General features: G+C 34.0%; 1 protein-coding gene across 3 annotated transcripts in view; it reads right to left on the reverse strand.

Annotated features, from left to right (window-relative positions):
• Positions 1-23,844, reverse strand: part of TBCEL (tubulin folding cofactor E like) — a 71,054-nt gene that overhangs the window by 23,141 nt on the left and 24,069 nt on the right. For 2 of the 3 annotated variants that reach the window (XM_011383590.2, XM_011383589.2), the window contains exons 2-7: positions 23,331-23,480; positions 21,423-21,562; positions 15,133-15,314; positions 13,559-13,815; positions 10,667-10,793; positions 9,062-9,178 (exon numbers count right to left, since the gene is read on the reverse strand). In XM_011383590.2, the coding sequence (XP_011381892.1) occupies positions 9,062-9,178; positions 10,667-10,793; positions 13,559-13,815; positions 15,133-15,314; positions 21,423-21,562; positions 23,331-23,463 (956 nt within the window). In that variant the 5' untranslated portion in view covers positions 23,464-23,480. The remainder of the gene's footprint in view (positions 1-9,061; positions 9,179-10,666; positions 10,794-13,558; positions 13,816-15,132; positions 15,315-21,422; positions 21,563-23,330; positions 23,481-23,844) is intronic. The other variant, XM_023525115.1, reaches the window with a different exon arrangement.

Genomic DNA, 23,844 nt, shown 5'->3' on the forward strand with positions numbered 1-23,844 from the left:
TAAAAATTATTTGCAGATATGAGTGTCTACATGGATCTAAAAGGAAGTAAAGATTATTCTATACATCAGCAAGACTGACAGATACACAATCAACACATAAAAATAAGCAGCATTATTATACACCAATAATAACCAATTAGAAAGCAGTGGCCTAAAAAATGATTGCATTTAAAATAGCAATAAAATGTACAAGACACCTAGAAATAAATTTAACAAAGAAGTGCAAGGTTGTTGTGAGTGAATTAGAAACATTGCTGAAGGACAAAAAAAGATGTTCTGAATTAAGTGGAAAGATAACGTATGTTCACAGATAAGAAAACATAATAGTATCAAGATGTCTATTCTCCCAAATTAGTGAATTCAATGTAATCAGAATCCAAATTACAGAAGGATTTTTGTGGAACTTAATAGGCAATCCTAAAATTCATAGGAAAAGGGCCTATAATAACTAAGGTATTCTCAAAACAAGTAGGTTCACCCTAATTGGGAATTCAGACTTAACTATAATTTAACAATTTTGTAATGGTACAGGAATCAACAAATACACCAATAGAACAGAACAAGGCCCTGAAACAGAACCATGAATATATATTAAAAAAACAAGATGTATGACAGAAGTGGCATTATGGATCAGTGGTAAATACCAATTATCAATATGGGGGAAAAAAACAAACCCTTAGATCTCTATTTGACACTACACACAAAAATAGATTCTAAGTAGATCAAAGACATTAATGAGAAAATCATTCAGGAAAAAACCCCAGGAGATTATCTTAAATGATCTTTGGAAAGGAAAATATTTCTTTAATAGATGGAATAAGAATAAACCATAGAATAAAGGATCGATACAATTGGTATTAAATTTTTAAAACTTCTTTTCAATAAAATACAAAGTAAAAAGATCAGATTGAAAAGCTACAGACTGAGAGAAGAAACTGTAATGCATATTGACAAAGAATTATACAATTCTACATTATGTTTTAATGGATATTTAAAATACGAGAAATAGACACCAAGGATACACATTGAATTCTTGCCAGTGGTTACTTAGAGGAAGGAACAAGACTGAGAATAAAGGCAAAAAGATACTCCAATTTTATCTGTAATATTGTTTCTTTTAATTAAAAAATAAACTTGAAAATATTAACAATTATCAGTTCTGGACAGTGTGATATGAGTGTTTGTTTTACTATTCTTGGTATTTTTCAGTATTTATTTTAATTCTAAAAACAAACAAATGAATAAAACTAGCCTCCTGCCCTTGCCGAAACAAAAGTTCAGACACTAAAGATAATATTCCTCAAGAGTATGATTTGGGAGGGCTGGTTCTTAATCTTTATTTCCTTTGCAGTTATATTCAAATTCTCATATATAATTCCAATCAAGATTAGGAAGGTAGCCTATCTTCTGCTAGGCTGGGAAAGTGGCAAGAAGTGAAAATAAAGTCCAAGGTAATTGGAATGACAAAGGCTGTAAGCATCAAGGAAAGCTAACATTTCAGAGGCTCTCTATGGTGTGCCAAAGAGAAAGCCCCTTTTGTTTCTCCTCAGACTAGCAGCTCAATGTGAGGAGTGCTGTGTCATGGCCCTTGTCAGAGGATGATGGAGCCTGGCAATATGGAGAACCCCAGGAGACTCATGTCCAATGTAGGAATGTTCCTTCGCAACAGCAGGTCCTCTGTCTGGAAGGAATATGAGGTAACAGACACAGCACACTAGGATTTCTCCAGCATCCAAGACAAAATAGGGCTTCATTGTGGTGGTGTCCAAATACAGGCTGCTGCCCTGCTCTCACAATAACAAGAAGATATAATCAACTCTATTTAGAAAAGCCATTAGTCTTAAGCAGGGAAAAAAACATACTCTCCATATTTTAAAAACCATACCACTAATGACTATGAAAAAAGCATTTGAGAAATGCCTAATATAATCTTTGACATCATAAATAAGGATTCCCAGGGCATAGTTTAAGGATTTCTTGAGACCAACAGAAAAGTAAGGTACCGAAGGAAAGTAAACACAAAGAAAAACCATTAAGAAAACCTATCTCTGGCTTTGCCACTTTGAATCTGACAACAGCAATTTCCTCCTATCAAAAAATTATTCACTGGAGTTATGCCTCTTGTAACTCCTCTTGATAAAAAGCAAAACTTTAAAGTCTCGAAAAAGAGATACCCCAAATCAGTGGATTTACTTTCCCCTACTACCCTCAAAAACAAAAAGAAACCATTGAACCCCAAAAGATACATGACATGGTGATTTCTAAAAGAAAAGTTACATAGTTTTTCTTTTTCTCTTTGTCTCTCTTTAAAACTAAACAGCGGAGGGCTGGGTATTAGTGAAGTACTAAATAAGCAATTTAAATTCAATCTCTCATCAAGAGTTAAAGCAGACACAAAATAAAGGGAAAACTGATAAATATAGGCAATGTGGACAGATATCGGATAAAGGAAAAGGTAAAAATAATAAACAGGTATACTTCAACATGTACCAGATTCATAAATGTTTCTTTATGAGAGGTTTCTTCCTCTCTAAATGATATTTTTATACCCCTAGAGAAACTACATGTTAGAAAAAAAATGGTACTTCACAATGTGTCTTCTAAGGATTATTTCAAATTCTGTGGTGAAATTCAGTTTTATCACGTGTACCTCTGTAAAAGACATAAGCAACCTCCAATACACATATCCTCTCCTTTACTAAAGTCTCAGTTAACTAGGTTTCTAGTTCTCCCTCAGTTTTTTCTTCTAAATATAAACCAAAATCCACTCATGTAACGTCCCCACTTAAAAAATTTCAATGATTTCCCACTGCCTACAAGAAAAAGTCCTAGTCTCTTGGCATGGCATACCAAAGTACTTAATGGACTGCTCTGGCCCCCACCTCCCTCCCAGAATTATCTGTCATATACGTCACTTACTACTTTTCACTAAGTCATGTTGAATTACTGTAGTTCATTGGACATAAAGGTTTATTTCATATTTTTGTGCATTTACTTCCCATGTACTCGAAGCTGTCTGGAATAGCCTACCTTTACTTTCACCGGAGCAACTCATTTTCTAGGCAGCACCACCTCTTCCAGCAGAGCTAAGTACCCGCCCTGCCCCCTTTATGTTCCCAGAGCAAAATGCATATATTTAATCATTTTACTGAAGAGTTGATATATTGTCAGGCACTGCTCTAAGGGTATAACAAGGTACACAAGAGAATAAGTCTTTGCTTTTACAGAACATACAAGACAGTGGAGGGAGACCAACAGTACACAAGAAATTAAGTTAAGTGTCAATAAATAAAAATAAAAGTAGGTTAAGAGATAGATTAGATGATCAAGGAAGGAATCTCTGGTACGGTATTAGCAAAGGAGAGAGCCTTGGTGCATTCCAAACAGGGAATAAAGTGCAAAGGATTGCGGTAGGAGTGTGCTTAATACAGCTGAGGAATAGCAAGGATGATTTTTTAATTAATGTGGATTCTTATAAACTGTTTGCCATGTAGAAAATAAGCTGTAGGGGGCAAAGGTAGATTCAGGGAGCCCAATTAGGAGGCTACTATAATAAAACAGATAAGAGATTATAAAGGTTTGAACTTAAATGAATGGTAAGAAGTACTCAGATTCTCTATATATTTTTGAAAGAACTGAAAGAAAAAAACAAATGACTAGATATGGGGTGAAGAAAAAAATCAAGCATGATGCCAAGGTTTTTGTCCTGAGTAACTAGAGAAATGGAGAGATGGAGGAAAACTTGCAGAGCAGCAGATATGGTAGAAGATGTAGAGGTGGACCGGGGGAAGGTAAGAGAGGGTACCAAAAGTTCAGTTTGGGGCACTTAAGGTTTAAACATCCAAGTGGAGCTGTCAAGTAGGCATTTGGAAATACTAGTCTGAAATTTAGGGGCAGATCAGAGCAGGAGGTATAAATTTGGCAGTTATTAGAATACAGAAGGCACGTAAAGCCACAGAACTGGATAAAGGTATCTAGGAGATGAACACAGAAGAGATGAGGTCCAAGAACTGAATCTGGGGGTAACTTGATTTTTAGAGGTTAGGAACATGAAGAGGATCCAGCAAAGGAAATATATCTCTAGCTTAGCCCAGATGGCATGCTTCTTGAGAGGAGACGCTTTTTTTTTGTCTTTTTATATCTAGCTTCTGTCACAGTGCCTCGTGGTTTATAGTAGGTATTCAGTAAATAAATCAAAGTGTCCTTTAAACCCAGCTAGAATCTCTAGTTATTTTCTAGATGTTCTACTGGTAGAATGTGAGTCCAATAATTGAAATACAATGAGCCCAGTGAAGACAATTTTTCAACCACCTGCCTTACAGGCTGAACTTTTTGAAACGGTGCACCACTGATACACAAGCCATGAAGAGACAAGACACAAATGAAGCTTTAAAAGAAAATCTATTCATTAGAAAAAGCAACACTATGATGTTTAAAGGCCAAGAATAAAAAAATGGAGATTATTCATCTTCTATTGTTTCACAAAGTAAATAAATATGAAACATCTTGGTGATTGCTCAGGTTTTTGTTGGTCTATTATTGCCATAAACAGTCACAGTAGAGAGGTTAAAATTCCAGTTCCACCTATCAGTAGAAGGCAATAAGAAGGATAATTGAGCATCTTGTAAGAAATTATAAAACTCTTAATAAATATGCCTCCCTTTGGTCCTCTAAACATTTTATTCTGTTCATCATAAAAAATTTAAATGATTCAGGTAATAGTAGGTATTCTACTGGAGCCTATACTTTATTCTGCTAGGAAAACAAGATATGTAAATTTTGGATCATCTTTAAAGTCTTCTGTTGCCAAAGTGACTAATCACATGGAAACAGATGTGTGTGAATAATCTAACTGATTCACAAAATAACTTTGCTACCATAAAGGACATTCAACTGATCATAATGGTTTTTTATTCATCTCTTCAAAAGATATTTTTGCTAATTTTTCTTACTTATGTCTAAATTGAGTAAAGGTATTTCATGTTTAATGACATAAGACAGGAAGATGAAAGGAGGTGGAAAAGCTCACGGGACCTAACAACTAGGGGAAAGATGTTGTAGAAGTTACAACTTCCAAGTTAAACCCTGATTTAAAAAAAAAAAAAATCCCATGGTCAAATGAAAAGGAATGTTTTCTCTAAAATAAATAGATATCTCCATCCAACTTAGAAACAAAAGTTCAAATGTCATTCTATATGAAATGCTGAATTATCGAGTTAAATTTTCACCTTTTACTAACTATGCACTGTGTTATTCACTATTCATTAGTATTTTAGGGAGAGAATATGCACGTAACTTGAAAGATAAAGATGTGGTAACTATAGGACTAACATTCTGTTTCTATATCACTATTCTTAATTCATAATGAATGCATTTTTTAATTTATTGGGGTGATATTAGTTAATAAAATTATATAGGTTTTGAGTGTACAATTCTAAAATACAGCATCTGTATACTGCATTGTGTGTTCAGCACCCAAAGTTAAATTTCCTTCCATTGCCATATATTTGATCCCTTTACTCTAATCTACCTCCTCCCCTCTCCCCCCTATTCCCTCTGGTGACCACTAAACTGTTGTCCACGTCCATGAGTTTCTGTTTGTTTGTCTTGCTCATTTGTTGCTTTCAGATTTATATCCCACATATTACATGTATACAATGGAATATTACTCATCCATAAGAAAAGATGAAATACTACCATTTGCGACAACATGGATCTTGAGATTATCATACTAAGCTAAATGAACACATTTTAATACAAATTTCTCTGCACTTATTCATCATGTTCTTTTTTAAGTGCCTAACAGTTCCTGGCACATCATAATGATTCAAAAAATATTTTCTGAGTAAATGAATAATTCCACCGCTAGAAAAATCACTAGGGAACAGGAGATATAGGCTGACTTTGGCTGTTCAGCATCTGAATGCTTCTCTGATTTGAGACGAACCCAAGATAGATGAGAGGCAGGAACTAGAAGCCTAAATGGGAGTAGATTTTCTTTTTCTCCATTCCTTGAAAGCTAGAACATGGAAAGGTGACATAAATCTGTCTAACGTAGTTGGAATTTTACACCTTAAGAGTAATGCAAAGATTCATGTTTTAAGAGAAATTATTCACAACAAATTGATAAGAGTCAAGGTTCAAAGGCGCAGCTGTAAATGTCTAATGGCAATGAAGTCCAGCAGCTTACTCATGATGGTCCAGCGCCCAGTGTAAGAAGCATACTGTTGTATAATAAGATACAGAAATCTTGGCTGTGCCTTGCTTCTCACCAATACTACACAAGCCTAATTCTCTAGTCTTTTTGTTGATTCAGTGATTCATTATCCTTTTAATAAGTTCCTATCCTACCGAATTTGGCCAGTTGATTTCTGTTGTGTACAGTAAGAAATTAGTACCAGGGAGCAAATTACTGGCAATAGTATCTCAGGTAATTAAAGGCAATTTGGGATTGGTTTCTGGCCTAGTAGGGGCCACTGAACATATTATCAGTGTTCATGGAAAGGATTCTGCAAATCTTTAACATGAAGTAGTAAAATAATTCATTATCACTTGGGGTCACATGGAATGCTTTAGGTAATTAAGAGAGTGCTGCCAATAATAAAACAATATAAGGGCATGGAGAATTCAAGAACATGAAGTAGAGCATCTGCTATTCTAAGGGTATAAGTAGCTTAAATAAAGAGAATAGTAGGGTCACATTCCTATAAATTAGGCTTAAGGCACAGACTGAAACCCAGGTACTTTAAAGAAAACAATCTTTTCTCTCTTACAGCAACAGAACTGAGGTAGCTATTTAAAAAAAAAAAAAAGTACAAGTTTTGATGTTCCAGGCTGTCGAATTATAGGTCAGTTAAATCTGTATCCATATTGGGAATATTTTATGAAAACTGGAGCACTGATATGAGAGAGAGAGAGAGAGAGAGAGAGAGAGAGAGAGAGAATGAGAATGAATTGGAATGGAAGTGTACGGAAGTACTTGGGAGTATCCTGAATTCCCTCATCCTCACTTAGGTCCCCCTTGCTAGTTGGGCCTAATGAGACTGTTTCTCTTGCTTAAAAAGGCAGTAAAATCCACCTTCTTGAGGGAATTACCTTGCAAGAGTAAACTAATTCCCCATTTGCCTCATCCTTCCACATATATACTCTGCTTTTCTACCATCAGATCACAGCATGTTCTGAGGGTTTAATAACAAAAACACCATAAGAATTACAAAACTTTGGTCATTTATATATACAAAGATATAGGAAATAAGTGTAGTAATAGATTCAGAGTATACTGACCAAGGAAGGAAAAGCAATTTCAGATCTAGCTGACTTTGTTGATATAGGTACATTAACAGAGATTCAAAAAGCTAGCTTCGATGGTTTAGAACCACTTAGATTAGTTCTAAATTTTTATCTAGTTGGCTGATTGGAAATTGGACTCAATGGTGGTCTATGCTAAAAGAAATTGAGATGCCACAAATTGTTTGGGATAATGTGTAAGGAAGAATTCAAAAACTTCAGAACACAGGAATGCTGGAAATTATCGTCACCTATGTTACTCTTTCATCCATTCTCCATCTATGAACACTAAGAGGACCCAGAAGACACTTCCTTCTGCAAGGCCTTGAAAAATACATTTGTGAGTAGAGCACTCACATCTTTGAAAAACATTTTATAGGCCATGGATGCTGGTAGGAGACACTGAAATCAGGTTGCCCATTTCAATTTCAAGAAGGAAGGAAGAGACCAAGCAGTGGTATCTAACCAGTAGTGAGTGAGAAAGTAGGTGTTAATTGCCAGACAGAAAACAATTCACCATCCATGCATATACTACTTGCAATTGACTGGAAGTTAAGTAAACTGTAATGAAAGACTCTGGCATAAAGCCAAATATTTACTTCTTTTATTAATATGTTAGACTGACTCAAATGAAGCTAACAACCATTTTTTTTTACATTAAAAAAATCATTTTTTTACATTAAAAAAACCATTTTTTTACATTAAAAAATCTTCATGCAGTTTAAACTAATATTTGTGTTAAAAACATAGTAATATCTATTTCTCTCTACCTCGCTGCTCTTAGCTAATTTTAAAAGGCTATTTTCTAAATCCTTACTTAATTTGTCTAATATTTTTTAAATGCTTAGGCTTTAAAATTCTACTAACAATACCACAAAATCTTTTTTATATAGCACTGGTTAAGCCAATCAGAATGCCTTAAAGTCTGTAAATAATAGAAAACTTTGGGGAAATATAGATACGCTCAGAAAGAATGAATTAGAAATTTGTAACCCGAAGGACCAACTGATTTGATTCCTGCTCAGTCTTAACTTGCATCCTGTTTGTTTGAAACTCCTCCTGTTCAATGAGATTTCATATTATTCTTAAAGTCATTAAAGAAAGCATATAACTTTTGGATAACTGATTATAGTTATTAACACCTAGAAACGTGTTTGGGGATTTTTTCTTTTACATTTACCTATATCACAATGGTTATACTTCCTTTTATATTTAAGAGTATTAAAGATAGTTCCTAACCACATAATATATATATTTACTCTTCATATACCTAAAAGTAATTACTAATTTAGCCCTCAGTATTTCTCTATACTCAACCATCCTAAAATCCTTTAATATTTCCTGGACTCTTTTTCCAGTCATTTTCTCATATCCCTAAACCTAGTTAGTGCACATTTGCCAAACTTACCAAACCGTAAAACTTAGTATATCCTAAAAGCTGATGCAATGTGAAAGAAGAGACGTTTTAGGGTTTGGGGAAAATATGGAGAAGAGGATTAAAAAGGAATCGATGATAATGGAGTATGGAATAGGAACTATTAGAAGCAGTCAAGTACTTAGCCAACCATTCTTAATACAAGTGCAAGGGTAGAAGAAATACACTGTGAAAATGAGATATGATAGGTTTGCTTTTGTGTTTCTTTATTTTTTAACTTATCATCAATATCCTCTAAGAGAGTCAAATAACAAATTATTAGATTTTGTTCTACAACAACAGTTCTTATATTGCCTCAATACTTGCTAAAGTGTTGCTAAACTGATGAGAGATTTTTACCTGAATGGCACTTCTTCCTGTGGAACATCCACATAGTAACGAATGAAAAATCTCTCAGAATCTTCTCGCTCACCATCAGTAACAACACTGCCATTAAGTTTGGAAACTGATGGCAATCTGTAAGTGAAACCCAAAATAAAGACATTTTAATATACTAAAAATATTCAGCTTTAGAAATAAAATTACTGGTTTGAGGCCCAGTCTCATTCTCTTGAAAGAACACATTTGATATAGCTCTGCTTCTATACAACTACTGACATAAACTAAAGTGGTATAAGAAACAAAAAGACCAAAAATACCTAGTTTCATTTTTTAATGTGACGCTTACCTTTTATAATCATAACTCACTTTTCAAAATACGATTGTAAGCAGCATTAGCCAACCTAAATATAATGTAAGCCACATACGTAATTTTAAATTCTCTAGTAGCCATATTTTAAAAAAATAAAACATATGTAATTAATTTTAATAACATATTTTATTTAACCCAATAAATGCAGGTATAATCATTTCAACCTGTAATCAATACTAAAAAACAACTAATGAAATACTTTACATTCTCTTTTTCATATAAAGCGTTCAAAATCCAATGTATATTTTATACCTGAATTCAAACTAGTTATATTTCAAGTCTTAAAAAGTCACACATGGCTAATGGGTACCATATTGGACAGCATAAGTCTATAGAATAATCAATACCATCTGGTTATGTACTTCAAGAATTAACTTATTATATTTATGAAGGAATAGTAAAGAAAATTAAATACAAGGCCTACTGCAAGACTTCTTAGAAGAAAAATATGCTGAAACTTATTTTTTCAGTGAAATATTAATGGGTATATCAACCACTGGAAAGCAGTAAAAATCTGCTAGGCATTGGTTGGTCAGAAAGATCAATACCTTGTTTAACTAACCGCTCTTCTCTAGGGAACTTTAATGCCTACTGTTCCCCTTTCAAAACAACTATGTTAGTGCACAAGAGAACAAATCAAAGTTCCATGTCCCTTTACATCTGAGCCGAATATTACTGCTGCTAAAGGTACATACAAAAATAAACACTCATGGGTCATTTCAGTAATCTGTGGGGCCTGAGATGCGAAAGGCGGGGAAGTTAGAGGAAGATGATAACAATACAGTAGTCAGATCTAAGTCAATCTGTGTAACGAGAATAAAATACAGAAGCTGCTCTCTTGTTTTACATTAATGAAACAGCCTGGTTTTCAGGTATTTCACTTTAAATGACCACTATGTTAACAGAGAAAATAAGGACAACTAAAATAGAATTGATTCCCTATTATACTTACTTTTTCTTCATGACCCAAAATAGAACTTTAAATATTATAAATATCAAAAATTATAATAATAGATTTGTGAGGAAATTTTTCAGTGGTCTTGGCAGGACAATTACATTTCATATTTTTCTCATCATATTGCATTCCTTTCCTTCTAGGATTTGAAGCTATAAAAGCAGCTCCTTCAAATACAGTCTGTTCGAGAAACAGATCAATTTACAGTGTACTTTCTCCTAAATAGTACATTATTCCTTTAATAAAATAGCAAGGCCTCTGAGGGGAGAAAAAAAGCAGAATAATCAGGACAGCAGACCTGGCTATTACCAATTTCCTTCGCTCCTCGGTGGTATATGGCTGTAGAAGAGGAATTCCTAACAATCTCACTTCTTCAAGTTTGGGGAAGGAATTTAGTTTGTCAATGTCTTCCCAGGATTGCAAACCTGATTTGAGAAATAGACATTAAGTAAATCCAGAAAAGCACCCACATAAGAAGATAAACATAGCAAAAAAAATACTTCAATTAAGAATATTTGAAATGTTAAAATGATCATAAACTAGTTAGAGATCCTGAATTTTTTTTTTTTTTAATCCAAGGAGAGAATAGACTACAGTTAAATACCATAAAACCTTCCCTATAGCCTCCTATTCTTACGACTTCTGTAGTCAAGAAGAGAGACCTGCATCCTCCAACAACCACTTACCTACTAATTCTCTACCCAAATGGTTTATAAAGGGAGTCACTGGTGGTTTCAACAAACAGGATGTACTTCATGCTTACATAAAAGGCGATGCAATCAACTCTTTCACCAAATATAGATTCATAGAATACAACTATTAATCAGAGTTGATACTATCAGACTTGAATTTTTACCTAACAAATTTGAAAGAGGGGCAAGGTCAATAGGACCAGAAACTTAATATTATCCCTCATTCATACTGTCCTCATTTTGGGAACAGGGAAAACAGATTCAAAATTAAAACAAACACAAAAACAAAAAAACCTGAACCTTTGTTTGGGTAAGAAGAACATGCAACAAATTAAGTTCATTTAATTCTAAAATGAAACTCTTCCGATGGCTGTGAACAAATGTATCATCCAAGTCAATACTTGTCCCTGGTAGGAAAAATATTCCTATAATAATGAAGTTGGTCAATTTTACAACACGTCAAATCCATTTTAGAGAACAACTTAGTCCCTTCCTATTTCTATCAACCTTCAGAAAGTAAAGGCAGAAGAGCAATTTATGAGGACTCTGGTGCATAACTATCTCAAGTTACAACCATCCTCTTCCCTTGAGAATGGCATGTCCATCTAGGAGGAAGAACAGAGTTAGCTCAAGGGGTATCGAGCTGTGAAATAAGCAGCTTCCTTATGCAAAATACTAGTTTTTAAAACTTAATTCCTCCCCTTACAACCTCTATAGCAAGTTAAACTGTTTATGTTTTTTTCAGTTGTAGGTTATTTCAGTTATATAGTTGTTTTAAGAAATAGGCTGAAAGACAATGTCAAGAAAATATAAATAAAAGACACAGGCTGGGAGACCATATGTGCTAAAGACACATCTGATAAAGAATTATTATCCAAAATTTACTAAGAACTATTAAAATGTCACAATAAGAAAATGAACAATCCAATTAAAAATGGTCAAAAGACTTGAACAGACATCTCACCAAAGATATACAGACGGCGAGTAAGCATATGAAAAGATATTCAACATCAGATGTTGAATATGAATCAAAAGAACTACAAATCAAAAGAACAATGAGATACCACTACACACCTATTAGAATGGCCAAAATCTAAAACATCGACACCACCAAATGCTGACAACAATGTGAAGCAACAAGAACTCTGATTGCTGGTGGCAATGCAAAATGGTACAGCCATTTTGGAAGACAGTTTGTCAGTGTCCGACAAAACCAAGCATACTCTTACCATATGATCTAGAAATCACACTCCTTGGTGTTTTACCAAATGAATTAAAAATTTATGTCTACCCAAAAATCTGCAAACAGAGATTTACAGCAGCTTTATTAATAATTTTGGCAAAATGTGGAAACGACCAGGATGTACTTCAATTTGTGAGTGGACAAACAAACTGAAGAACATCCAGACAATGGAATATTATTCAGTGCTAAAAAGAAATAAGCTATCAAGCCATGAAAAGACATGGAGGAAATGTACATGCATATTATTATGTGAAAGAAACCAATCTGAAAAGGCTATGTACTGTATAATTCTAACTACATGACATTCTGAAAAAGGCAAAACTATGGACACAGTAAAAAGATCAGTGATCGCCAGGGACTGGGGAGGGAAGGAAGGGATGAATAAGTGGAGCACAGAGAATTGTTAGAACAATGAAACTATTACTATAATACTACAATGGTAGATACATGTCATTATAAATTTTCCAATTCCATAAAATGTACACCACTACGAATGAACCCTAATGTAAGCTATGGATTTTGAGTGATGATGATGTGTCTAGAGGTAAGTTTGATTGTGCAAATCATGCTGGGATGTTGATAGTGGGAGAAGCTGTGTATGTGTGAGTGTAGTAAGTATTTGGGAATCTTCTATATTTTCTGCTCAATTTTGCTATGAATGGGATGTTGGTGCTAAGCTGTCGATAGTTGGGGAGGCTGCGTATGTGTGAGGGTAGTAAACATTCAGGAACTTTCTATACTTTCTGCTCAATGTTGCTATGAATCTAAAACTACTCTAAAAAAAGATTATTAATTTTTTAAAAACAGACTAAAAATATTCGTTTCTGTGACATAAAGAATTAGATGGCAACAAAATGGCAATCAATTACATATAAATACTAGAAAAGAAAAGTGAACATTTGAAAGGCATAGCAGGTTGGATTTCCCTAACCTAAATCCAGACAAAATGGTCTTGTTCGTAATTCCTTATATCCTTTTTATTCCATCTTTTATTGTATAGTTCATTAATTTTACTTCTTTCATAGGATGACCCCTTTAATTTATACAACATAAATAGCTAATATAATGCTATGCCACTTGATTTATGAAAGTGAATGCCTTAACTTTAGCTAACCAATAATCATCTGGATGCTGCTCTTAAAAATGCACATTAGAAGAAGGCAGAACTGTCACTAAAAGAAATACACTTTCACTGTATTTTATGCATAAACTCAGATCAATTTGCATGTAGAATCAGAACAAGCCAGCATCTTACCTGACTTGTGGAGGCTGATGGATCGCAGATTAGGAAACAACCTGGCCAATGAATCATCAGGCTCCTTGATAGCATTCAAATGATTGTTGGCCAGGACGAGGGTATCCAGAGAAGGAAACATAACTCCCAACTTTCGTATTTCAGTCCAGTCTTGGAGGTTATTATCTGTTATATGTAGTAGTTTAAGAGAATGACAGCATATAGAAGGACAAGACACTGTTTCATAGTCATTAAGGCACAGGAAGAGCTCCTCCAAACTGCAGAAGAAAAAAGGAAATATTTCATTCTTTATAGCAGTTAAGTGTCTACTTTGCACCTATTTTCATTCACTTAAGAAATAAATAAGTGCCTACTGTGTGTGAGACTCCGCTAGGTGTTGTAAAGAAAATATAAAGATGTCTTCCTAAAGCTTAAAATACAACTGAGAAAGAAAACAAATTCTAAAATGCATAAAACAGGAAAGAATGACATATAACCCAGTACTAAATTAATATTGTGCAGGACTAATTTTAAGTACAATTAAGCAATAATTAAGCAGGTCTAATTTTAAGTACAATAGTTGCACAAAGGGAATGGAATTGAATTTGTAGTTAGAATAATCAGGAAGGGAGGCAAGGCCTTGAAGGAGGGGCAGACTTGTATAAGTTATGAGGAGATGAAAGAAAATTCCAGAAACAAGATAAACAAATGTTGACAAATAGAAATAATAACTACCCTATGACAGGCCCTGTGCCAGGTGCTTTCGACTGTACTTCTATTTCTGCAAGGTAGATATAATTATGCCCATTTTACAGACAAGGAAACAGAGCTCAAAGAAGTCAATTAGCCTGTCAAAGGTCATATGATTAGTAAGTAGAACTGGGATTTAGAAGCTCATTTTATGCCATGCTAGATACGGCATACTGTGAGAAAACCAATTTTAATTAGAGTGATTATGAGAAACTAAGAGAAAATAAGTGGGGTGAGACCAGATTCTAAAATGCTTCGATAATTTCCATATTTACACAGTCGAAGAAACTACAACTTCATATATTTCTTTAAACTACTTCTTTTGAACACTTACATGCATATTCAAAGATAGATACAAACATAGCATTTCTAAACTAATAAAAGTATAATTTCTTGCTTAAATTATGGAAAAGGATACCAGGTCCATTTTCAAATCAGGCTAGCTACGTACTTAATCATCTGAGTGTTAATATATTTAAAAGATACTACAACTTTTTTTCTTCCCAAAGAAGTGTACCGAGGCAAAATTCTAAAATCAGGTAATCAGAAGATTAAAATGGAGAAAGGTTGGGCTGATCTAGAAATAATAAGTGCTTCTCAGGGATATTTTCTAGCCAAAGGATTATGTATCCTATATCTTGGTGTTACTCAACACTGAACAAGTATTCCAATAAAAATGCTACTAGATTATCCTCACACTTTCACTGTAATTACTTCATTTTTCTAACCTCATTCTCCATTCAATCTGTAATTCTAGTATTTCTGAGATGGGAGATCAGCAGTAATTCTATGTACTAACACAGATGGCAACATAGCCCCCTCTCCAACATGCTGTCTGGGCTTACTCTGGTAACTCCTGCAGTATCGTGTGGACTGTCTCCCAAGAAGCTTTGCTGTTGTTGAGGACAAGTTTGCGAACCCCAGAGAAGGACCCAGCACATGTTCTTTCTAAAACTGACAAATTCAGAGGGTTGGAACTCAGGTTTAGAAACTCCAGCTGGGGAACATTTGACACAATTTTACTGACCTAGGAAGAAAAAAAGAAAAGCATATCAGGCTTTTAAATAACAATCATGCTCAAAAAAGCCTAACTGAGTGGATCTCCAGGCAAAGGGACATTCACAGGATGGAGTCCTATTTAGTGACTGTACCCACAGAGAGGCATAAATAATTTCAACAGATCTTGGCAAATAACTTAATCTTGAAAATAACTGAAAACTAATGACACAAAAGAAAAATTTCCTATATTGCCTTTGGCAAGGTTTTATTCTGTTCTATATGATGTTCTCTTTGATAAATGGAGAAAAGATAGTTTAGATAACATTTTAGGCTATGTAATCTCTTTGAATATGTCCTTCTTTCCATCCACAGTACAACATTAAGGTCAATTAAAGGTTTATTGAAGAACACAAAATAATGATTCAGGTGTTCAAATTTGACTCCATAGTCACAATTACTTAGAAAACAGTTTCAGCTTGGTTTAAAGATGTACTAAACTTTAAAATATATTAACTTTATATAATGAAAGAGAAAACATGATCATCAATTTAATGATTTGGCTAGCAAATTGGTACACAAAAAAATTTTTAGAAAAGGAACTGATCACTACTGATCTTAATTATTTGCTCTGCACAGTACTAGTCTCTGATATAGCTTATTTCACTACATTCTCAAAACAACTTGCAAGATGACTAATAAAGTTATCATTTTAATAAATAAAGAAACTGAGACTCAGATATTAAATAATTTGACCAAGGTCTCGGAATCACAAAAGCCAAATCTAGAATTTAAACATCAGAGCTATTGTTTTTTCCAATATAAAGTAGCCCCCCTTTATCCATAATTTTGCTTTCTATGGTTTCAGTTATCCGCAGTCAGTCATGGTCTGAAAATATTAAATATTAAATTCCAGAAATAAATATGTCATAAGTTTTAAAATGCGCACATTGTGAGTACTGTGAGAAATCTTGTGCTGTCTTGCTCCTTCACACTTGGGACATGAACTGTCTTTTTCTCCAGCATATCCAGGCTGTGTATACCACCCACCTCCACCTATTAGTCACTTTGGCAGTCGTCTTGGTTATCAGATTGACTGTTGCAGTATCATCATAATGCTTGTGTTCAAGTAATCCTTTTTTTACTTAATAATGGTGCCAAAGCACAAGAGTAGTGATGCTGGCAATTCAGTTATGCCAAAGAGAAGTCATAAGCATATGTATGTACAGGAAAAAACATATTGTACATATAGCGTTTGGTACCATCAGTGGTTTCAGGCATCCAATGAGGGTCTTGAAATTTATCCTCCATGGAAAAGGGGGAACTACTATTTCACAACTAGTAAATTATAAATATAACCAGAAAAAAATAAAGAACTAGGCTTAAAGTAGTATGAAATAAATGCTAGAAGCGTAGTGAATGTATTAAGCATCTAACAGCCAAGCAATGTGGTAACTAAAAGTTATAAGAAAAGGAGTACAATAGAATATTTAGCATTAGTCAGAAAACCTGGATTCAAACCAGGTTCCAACACTTCCTAGCTGTGTGACTTGACAAATTTCTTAACCTTTCCAAATATCAGTTTTCTCATTTGTAACATAGAGAAAATACTATCTACCTGTTTTACAGGACTGTTGGTAGGATTAAATGAGATACATATGTAAAGCACTTACCATGGTGATTGGTACATCTTTTAGAAACTTGTTTCCTTATCTACTCTCCAATCGAATATAAAAATCTATGAAAGCAGGGATAATACTTACCTAGTTTACTACTGCATTGCTGGTACTTAATGTTTGCTGAATAAATTAATGGCATAAAATCATTCAATAAATGTAACTATTACTAATATAAGTAATATAAACCAATAGCTCAACCCTGACTATATTTGTCGTGTTATATTTATTTATATTTAAATATATCATATAGAAAATCATTGGTAGAATTTCAAAATATACTGATTCCCAGGCTCTGTCCTAAACTATTGAATCAGAAGCTTCATAGGTGGGACAAGCTTCATGATTGAGACTTGAATGCCTGTTTCTTTTCAGAACTCCATAAGTAATGTCAAAAATGTGTCCAGTGTTGAGAACTATGGATAGAAAAAAAAAATTAATCTGTATTTTACATCAGACTTACTGTGTGCTGTACAGTTCAGGAGCTCTGAAATCAGTGAGAAGTAGATTAATTCTAATAAGGTTCAGAGAAGTATGTCAAAAGGAATGGTCTTCACATGCACTATTTCATCTATTCTACACACTAACTCTTTTAAGTGGTATATTTTTAATTCTCATTTTACGAATGAAGAAAGAGCTCTCTTTTAGAGAAAATACACTAGGCTTCAGTTTAAAATGTAAGGAATTTATACCAGTGTGTGCATATTCTCCTGCTTCATCCCTTTTGTGACTAAGCATTTGTGAGCCATACGGCTAGGATTTGGAGTTTAGTTTGTGGCCACAACACAACTAAATAATCCATGTAGGGACCAATCTTCTACTTCATTCTACCACCTGACTGCTAATGATATAAAGTACTTTCATACAGAAGATGATGATCAGCTATGCTTATCTCTTTTAAGGGCAAAAAAAGATGAAGAAGAATTGTGCTTTAACTACAGCATGAAGAATAACTGCTATTATAGTATATCCCCCAGTTAAATAACAGAAAACATAAACCCTTGCTAACCACCACCCTTCATATTTTATTTTTGTAAAAGAAGAAAATACTCAAAAATTTATAATTTAAGAGTTTCTGAAGCAGTTTCTGGGAGGATACCCAAGGCTAACAGATACTGATGTAATCTTTTTCATAGTCCGCGCCTACACTACTGTCCAATGAGAATAAAGATTTAGAATAATGACTCATTAGCTCTAGGATATCCTAAAAAGACAAAATTGGACTATAGTCTAATGATTCAAGCTGGAAAAATAATATGATAGAAATAAATATTTTCTTTATAAGACTAAAATTATAAAGTATTTGGGGGTAATAATTTAATAAGATTTTGAAAAATATAATATTCGTTACATAGTTAAATTTACTTATCACAGAAAAATGTCCTAATAAAGACTGACAAAATATTCAATGAGTTTCTAGGGCAGCGTATTGATTTCTCTTTTTTAATTTGAAAAATAAAAAAAAGACTCCTCTAGATGGAATGAGTTGACTATACTCATGTACAGAAATATGGAGAAAAACAGATCTTTTAAGTCTCAACAATTCTATGACTTAATAAGGGGCTCTCTGGCTTCTAAAGAGGAAGAAACTGCAGTTTTAAAAAATGGGAAAAGCATTGTATGACAACAATCTGTAATTTATACCCAAACTATTCTCTTCTCTACCTCACCTGAGTAGCTAATTCAACTACTTGGTTTAATTTCTTTTATAAAATGGTTTTGATAAGAAAGGGAGGAAAAAGGAGATATCTTGGGAAAGGTCAGACAAAAATCTACTTAGCCAAAAATTCAAATCAAAAGCTAAAAAAAAATGCATCTTCTTTTTAACACATAGATGCTCAATACTAGAAGGATGGAGATAAATCTTTGTTTTCCCAAAAGTATTACACTTCTTGCTCATATTTATCTTAGTCTCTGGATATACAGCAGCCAGCAGTTTAAATTACAAAAGAAGTTTCTCATAGCATTACTGATCATTCAAAACACTAAAATAACAAACAATATTATCTTGTTCCACATTGCTATATTAAATACTGGCTGAATAAACTTAGTTAATGTCCTGGGACAAATGATCTTTTTGGTAATCAGATATATAGGATGCAATGGGGTTGAAATGTAATGTCTTAAAACTGTGACCTATGAGGCATTTGTAGCCTGGCAAAGAGTTTAATCAATCTTAAAAATCAATATTTTTTTGCTGTCAGCATTTCTCCCATATCTCTGTGGTTTGACATATATTCTAGAAGACTGGGATCAACTACAATTAAGGCTAATGACAAAATATAAAGGAATGATGAAAACAAACAAACAAAAATACTGAAAAGTGGAAACCTGAAGGGTAGCAGTAACAAATGTTTATTTGAAAACTGCCCAAAAATAGACTGTAGGGCACATACAGGAATGAATATACAGACTGAGCAAAGTACAAATAAACATGTGACCCTCTGTCTATACATGTCAGTGCAGCCTGAAAAATATTTAGTGTAGATCTTTGTCTAAGCAGAGAAAACGTGGAATTATCTAGCATAAACTGTGTTCTGATCCATACTGACATAAATAGTTCTTCTGAGGTAGCAACTATATCACTATTAAACTGTTCCCACAAGTTAGTAAAAGCTTATGTACTTGGTCAAAGCATAGGTCAAAGTACAAAGCACAACACTTCCGTGAAATTTTATACTCCCAAAGAAAAATAATTTAGGAAAATCAGCCTGGGAACATAGGAGCTGGAATGATTCAGAGGAAGATCGGGTCTAACTTGTCACCCATGTAGGCCAAAAAGTCTCACCAGAGGTTCACCAGTAGGACCACTGTGGGAATGGTGGAGAAAGAGGATTACTAAGGTAGTTCTTTTTGCATCTGTGCAGTGTGGACACAGCATGCATGCCAATTAAGCATCTCAGAGGACAGAGGCACAGATGGTAATTTGTTGAATAGAGAACTACACTAGTTGTTTAGATAAGTAAATCAATAAATTGTACATGTACAAATGGAGATTGTTTCTTGGAACAGCCCAATAAATCTTTATATATTAACAAGTCACTTAGAAATTAAGTGACATGGATCTCAAAGAATTCTAGTAAACATCTTAACAAAAAGAGGAACTATAACTGAGAGCAGCACAGTTATCAGATTAAACATGACAATGAAACAAATAAATATAATGAAAGCTTTAGAAAACTAGGTTATAGAAAGCTGTCTTAGAATTTGTATAGCATTTAACATCTACAACGTGCCTCAATGATTTATTTTATCAGCAGCCTTATCTTATGGATAAGCAAACTGAAGGACTAAAAAATTAAGTGAATTTCTTAAGATCACAGAAAAAGTTACAGCAAGTGGTCTTGATCAATCCTTAAGATACAATCATTTATTCACTAATGCAATCAACAAACTTTTAAGTGCCTAGTATGATGGGTGCTGATTAAAAAAAAAAAAAGATAAAAATCTCTACTTTGAATAAGCTCAGTCTAGTAGGAAAACTGTCAAGTAAAGCAAGTGATTGCACGGCATGGTGATAAATCCTTTCACAGCAGCATAATACAGGTGCTGGGATAATCTGACTCTGCCCGAGTGAGAGCCAGGGAAAGTTTCACAGAGGAATAGCAATTCGGTCCAAGTCTTCTTGAAAAAGACATAGGAAGAGGCTTAGTAGACAAGAGGAGAAAAGAGAGCAACAGATTCAGAATGAATAAAACAAGGACGCTTTTCATGTCAAAAGTTTATCATGAGCTGCAAGCAAAAGCATTCAGCTAAAGATGGAGATAAAGCTCTAGAAATAGCAAAGGGCCATATGACTGAAGGGCCACATTTAGAGTTTGGACCTTAGTTTTTAAGCAGTGAAAAGCAACTAAAGGACTTTGAACAGGAGAGTATCATAATCATATTTCATTTATTAAAAGAAGTCTAGTAGAACTGCAGAAGATAGCTTACAGGAAACAGAATAAAACCAAGGCCAGAAAACACATTAGCAAACTTTTCCAATAGTCTAAGCAAGAAATAAGAGCCTAAATTAAGGCAGGAGAACAGATCAAGTAGGAAAAATGACTTTTTCTTATTCGTAAGGTAGTTTCTTAGGATAGAAGGGTATCTTCTATCAGGTAATGCTATAATCAGGTAGGTAAATGTTGAAGTAGTAGTATAGAATAAGCATAGAATGTTTCAATTAGTGAAATAGTAGACAATTTAATGCCTTATTAGCAGTCTAAACCTCTGTAGTCTTATTAACCTCTTGATGCCTGAAATAAAGTTCTCCAGTGCTTTTCATATTAATGAAAAGCAAAATAGAAATAACAAAGTTAACTGAAAAATCACCATAGGAACAGCTGAAGCAGTCAATTATTTATCCTTAGACAGAGACAAAAAGAATCTCAAATGAGAACAAGAATTCATAAGAAAACATAAACAATAATACAATGGTTATGACTATATTTCATCAAAATGAAGCAATATAAAAACTTTACCTCATGCCAGTCTTCGAGTTTGTTGTCAGAAAGATCTAGTTCCGACACATGAGCACAGAAGGCAGCAATTTCTTTTTCATCTCCAGCACAGGTTATTCCACAGCTGTTCAATACCAGAACACTTGGGAGGTTGAGGCGATCTGAAGCATGGGGGACAAAACACTTTCTGTCAGCCTAATTCTTGTCTACACACATTCTGACCCCAGGAATCAAAATCAAATTTTGTGAAATTACACAAAGACCCAGGAAATACAGGACATGATGGGATCCAAGGAAACACAAGACATGATGGGATCCAAGGTTTTGAATTCTAAGCAGAGACAGCCAAATATGAACCGGGCAAGAGTTTGGTTCAAAAATGAACCAGAAAGAGATGAGAAGTACTGAACCAGTACCACCAAAAAAGTCCTATAAGCTTCACCTCTCAGCAGGATTGTTTATCCCAACTACCAACTACCATCATCTAGCCAAATGTGCTATCATCTTGTTATGTGAACGCTACTAGATCTATGTGATTCATGCCTGGACTACCACTATCTTCTCATTGGCCTTGATTCTTTCTTTAAAAAAAAAACAAAAAATTAGTTTAAAAGTATCACTCTGGATTGCTCTTTTCTCTCTGTCTTGTGTGTATTTTCAACTTTTATTGCCTTTGAAAACTATCACAAACCATTAGTCTCTGCTAAATCACTTCTGTTCTTTAAGTTTATATCATTCAAGAAATCTTCCTCACTTAAGTGGATACATTTAAAAATCTCCATCTATTTCTCTCATACTTGTCCATCAATCATTTTCATTTCATATCCATATAGAATTTGTCTCTTACAAAAAATTAGACTTTTTAAAAAAATATAATTGTAACGAGAGAAAATGTTTCAGTCTCAAACTATTCAATGAATTTGATCAAACTGGGGTAGTCAAACTATTGCCTAATTCAAAATTACATGTCAATAAAATCATATACTATCTCTAATAAAAAGGATAAACATGAGAATTCAACCAATTTTTCCCTATTTGCAATCATACAAGGACTCACAAAAGTAATATTTTATTATCGGAGGCCTCAAATTGTATGATTTTTCAGCTTAGTACTTCTCAGTATCAAATTCCTCAGACTGGGAAGAGATCCTAAAAAAAAATGACCAAGTAAGAAGTCCACTTCTGTCTGCCATTCCAGTTTATATGGAGTGATAAGATAGTTGTATTGAGAAAACAAATGCACAGTAACCTTTGGACATAGGAATTAAAACACTGTTCAATATTAATCTCCCATAATTATAAAGAACTAATTCCAAGAACTATTAATTACAACAGTAAGCTAAAATGCAAGCAAAAACATACAATCTGCACATTTCTAGTTATAGATCCTTACTCACATCATAATCCCTTTCCTAGAATGTCTTTATCTTCTCTCTGACCAAATTCTACATTCTTGAAGGCTTAGTTAAGGTCTCATAGCTTTGAACTCTTTTCTGATCATATTAATTAACTCTCTTTTAAACTTCTGTCCTAATCACGGTGCCATTCATTTGACTCACTATAAACTGCCTCGTGTTATTTTTGTAAATGTGAGTATCTTGTAATCCAATTAGGCTGTAAGGTCATTGAGGGCACAGTCCAGTCTTGTATCTTGCACCCTCCAAGTTCCTTGAAAGAACATGTATTTGAAAAATTATCATTCAAATATTATTTTGGCCCTATGAGTGCAACTAAAATGCCTTTTGGCTAATCTGGAGGGAAACAAGTCCTTCCAGTTTTTTCAAAGAACTGAAATCATATAGCAAGGGAGAAAGACTATTTGACTCATAATTCGAAATAGAGGAAATCATTTACAAACAAGGCAATATCTGGTTTAATGTCCCTAAGTAAGGTCCAGTAAACAAATGTTTTAGGTCCCATCTTTTTTACCTTTCATAGGAGAGCCCTGAGGTGTGGCTGGGACATGGACTCCCATCCCAGGACCACGGCGGTAAGGAAAGTTTTCAGGACTATATTTCTCACATAATACTTGCATAAAACTCCTTCCACTAGGTTGATCCATCTTCCTTTCCTAAAATTCTATAAGAAACCAAGAAATCATCAAGATTATTTATCTTACTGATACAAGAAATATTTATTGAGAACCAATCATTTACAAGGTACTAGGCTAGGCATTACAGACATATAAGACATGGCCACTACCCCCAAGATTTTATACTGTGATGAGGCCATATAACTTAAGGAAGCTACATATGTAGACTATGTAGACATATGACAGCAATACAGTTTAGCACATAAAAAATTCAATACAGATTAAAAGTACTATAAGATTTAGAAGAGGAGGAAATCATTTCTAATCAAGGGTAACAAGACAACTTTTGGCTAGTGTATGGGGCTCATGTGGTAATAGGAAAAAGGACTAAACAGGAAGGTATGGACTAAA

This window comes from Pteropus vampyrus, unplaced genomic scaffold (assembly GCF_000151845.1).
Source record: "Pteropus vampyrus isolate Shadow unplaced genomic scaffold, Pvam_2.0 Scaffold528, whole genome shotgun sequence".
Lineage (NCBI taxonomy): Eukaryota > Metazoa > Chordata > Mammalia > Chiroptera > Pteropodidae > Pteropus > Pteropus vampyrus.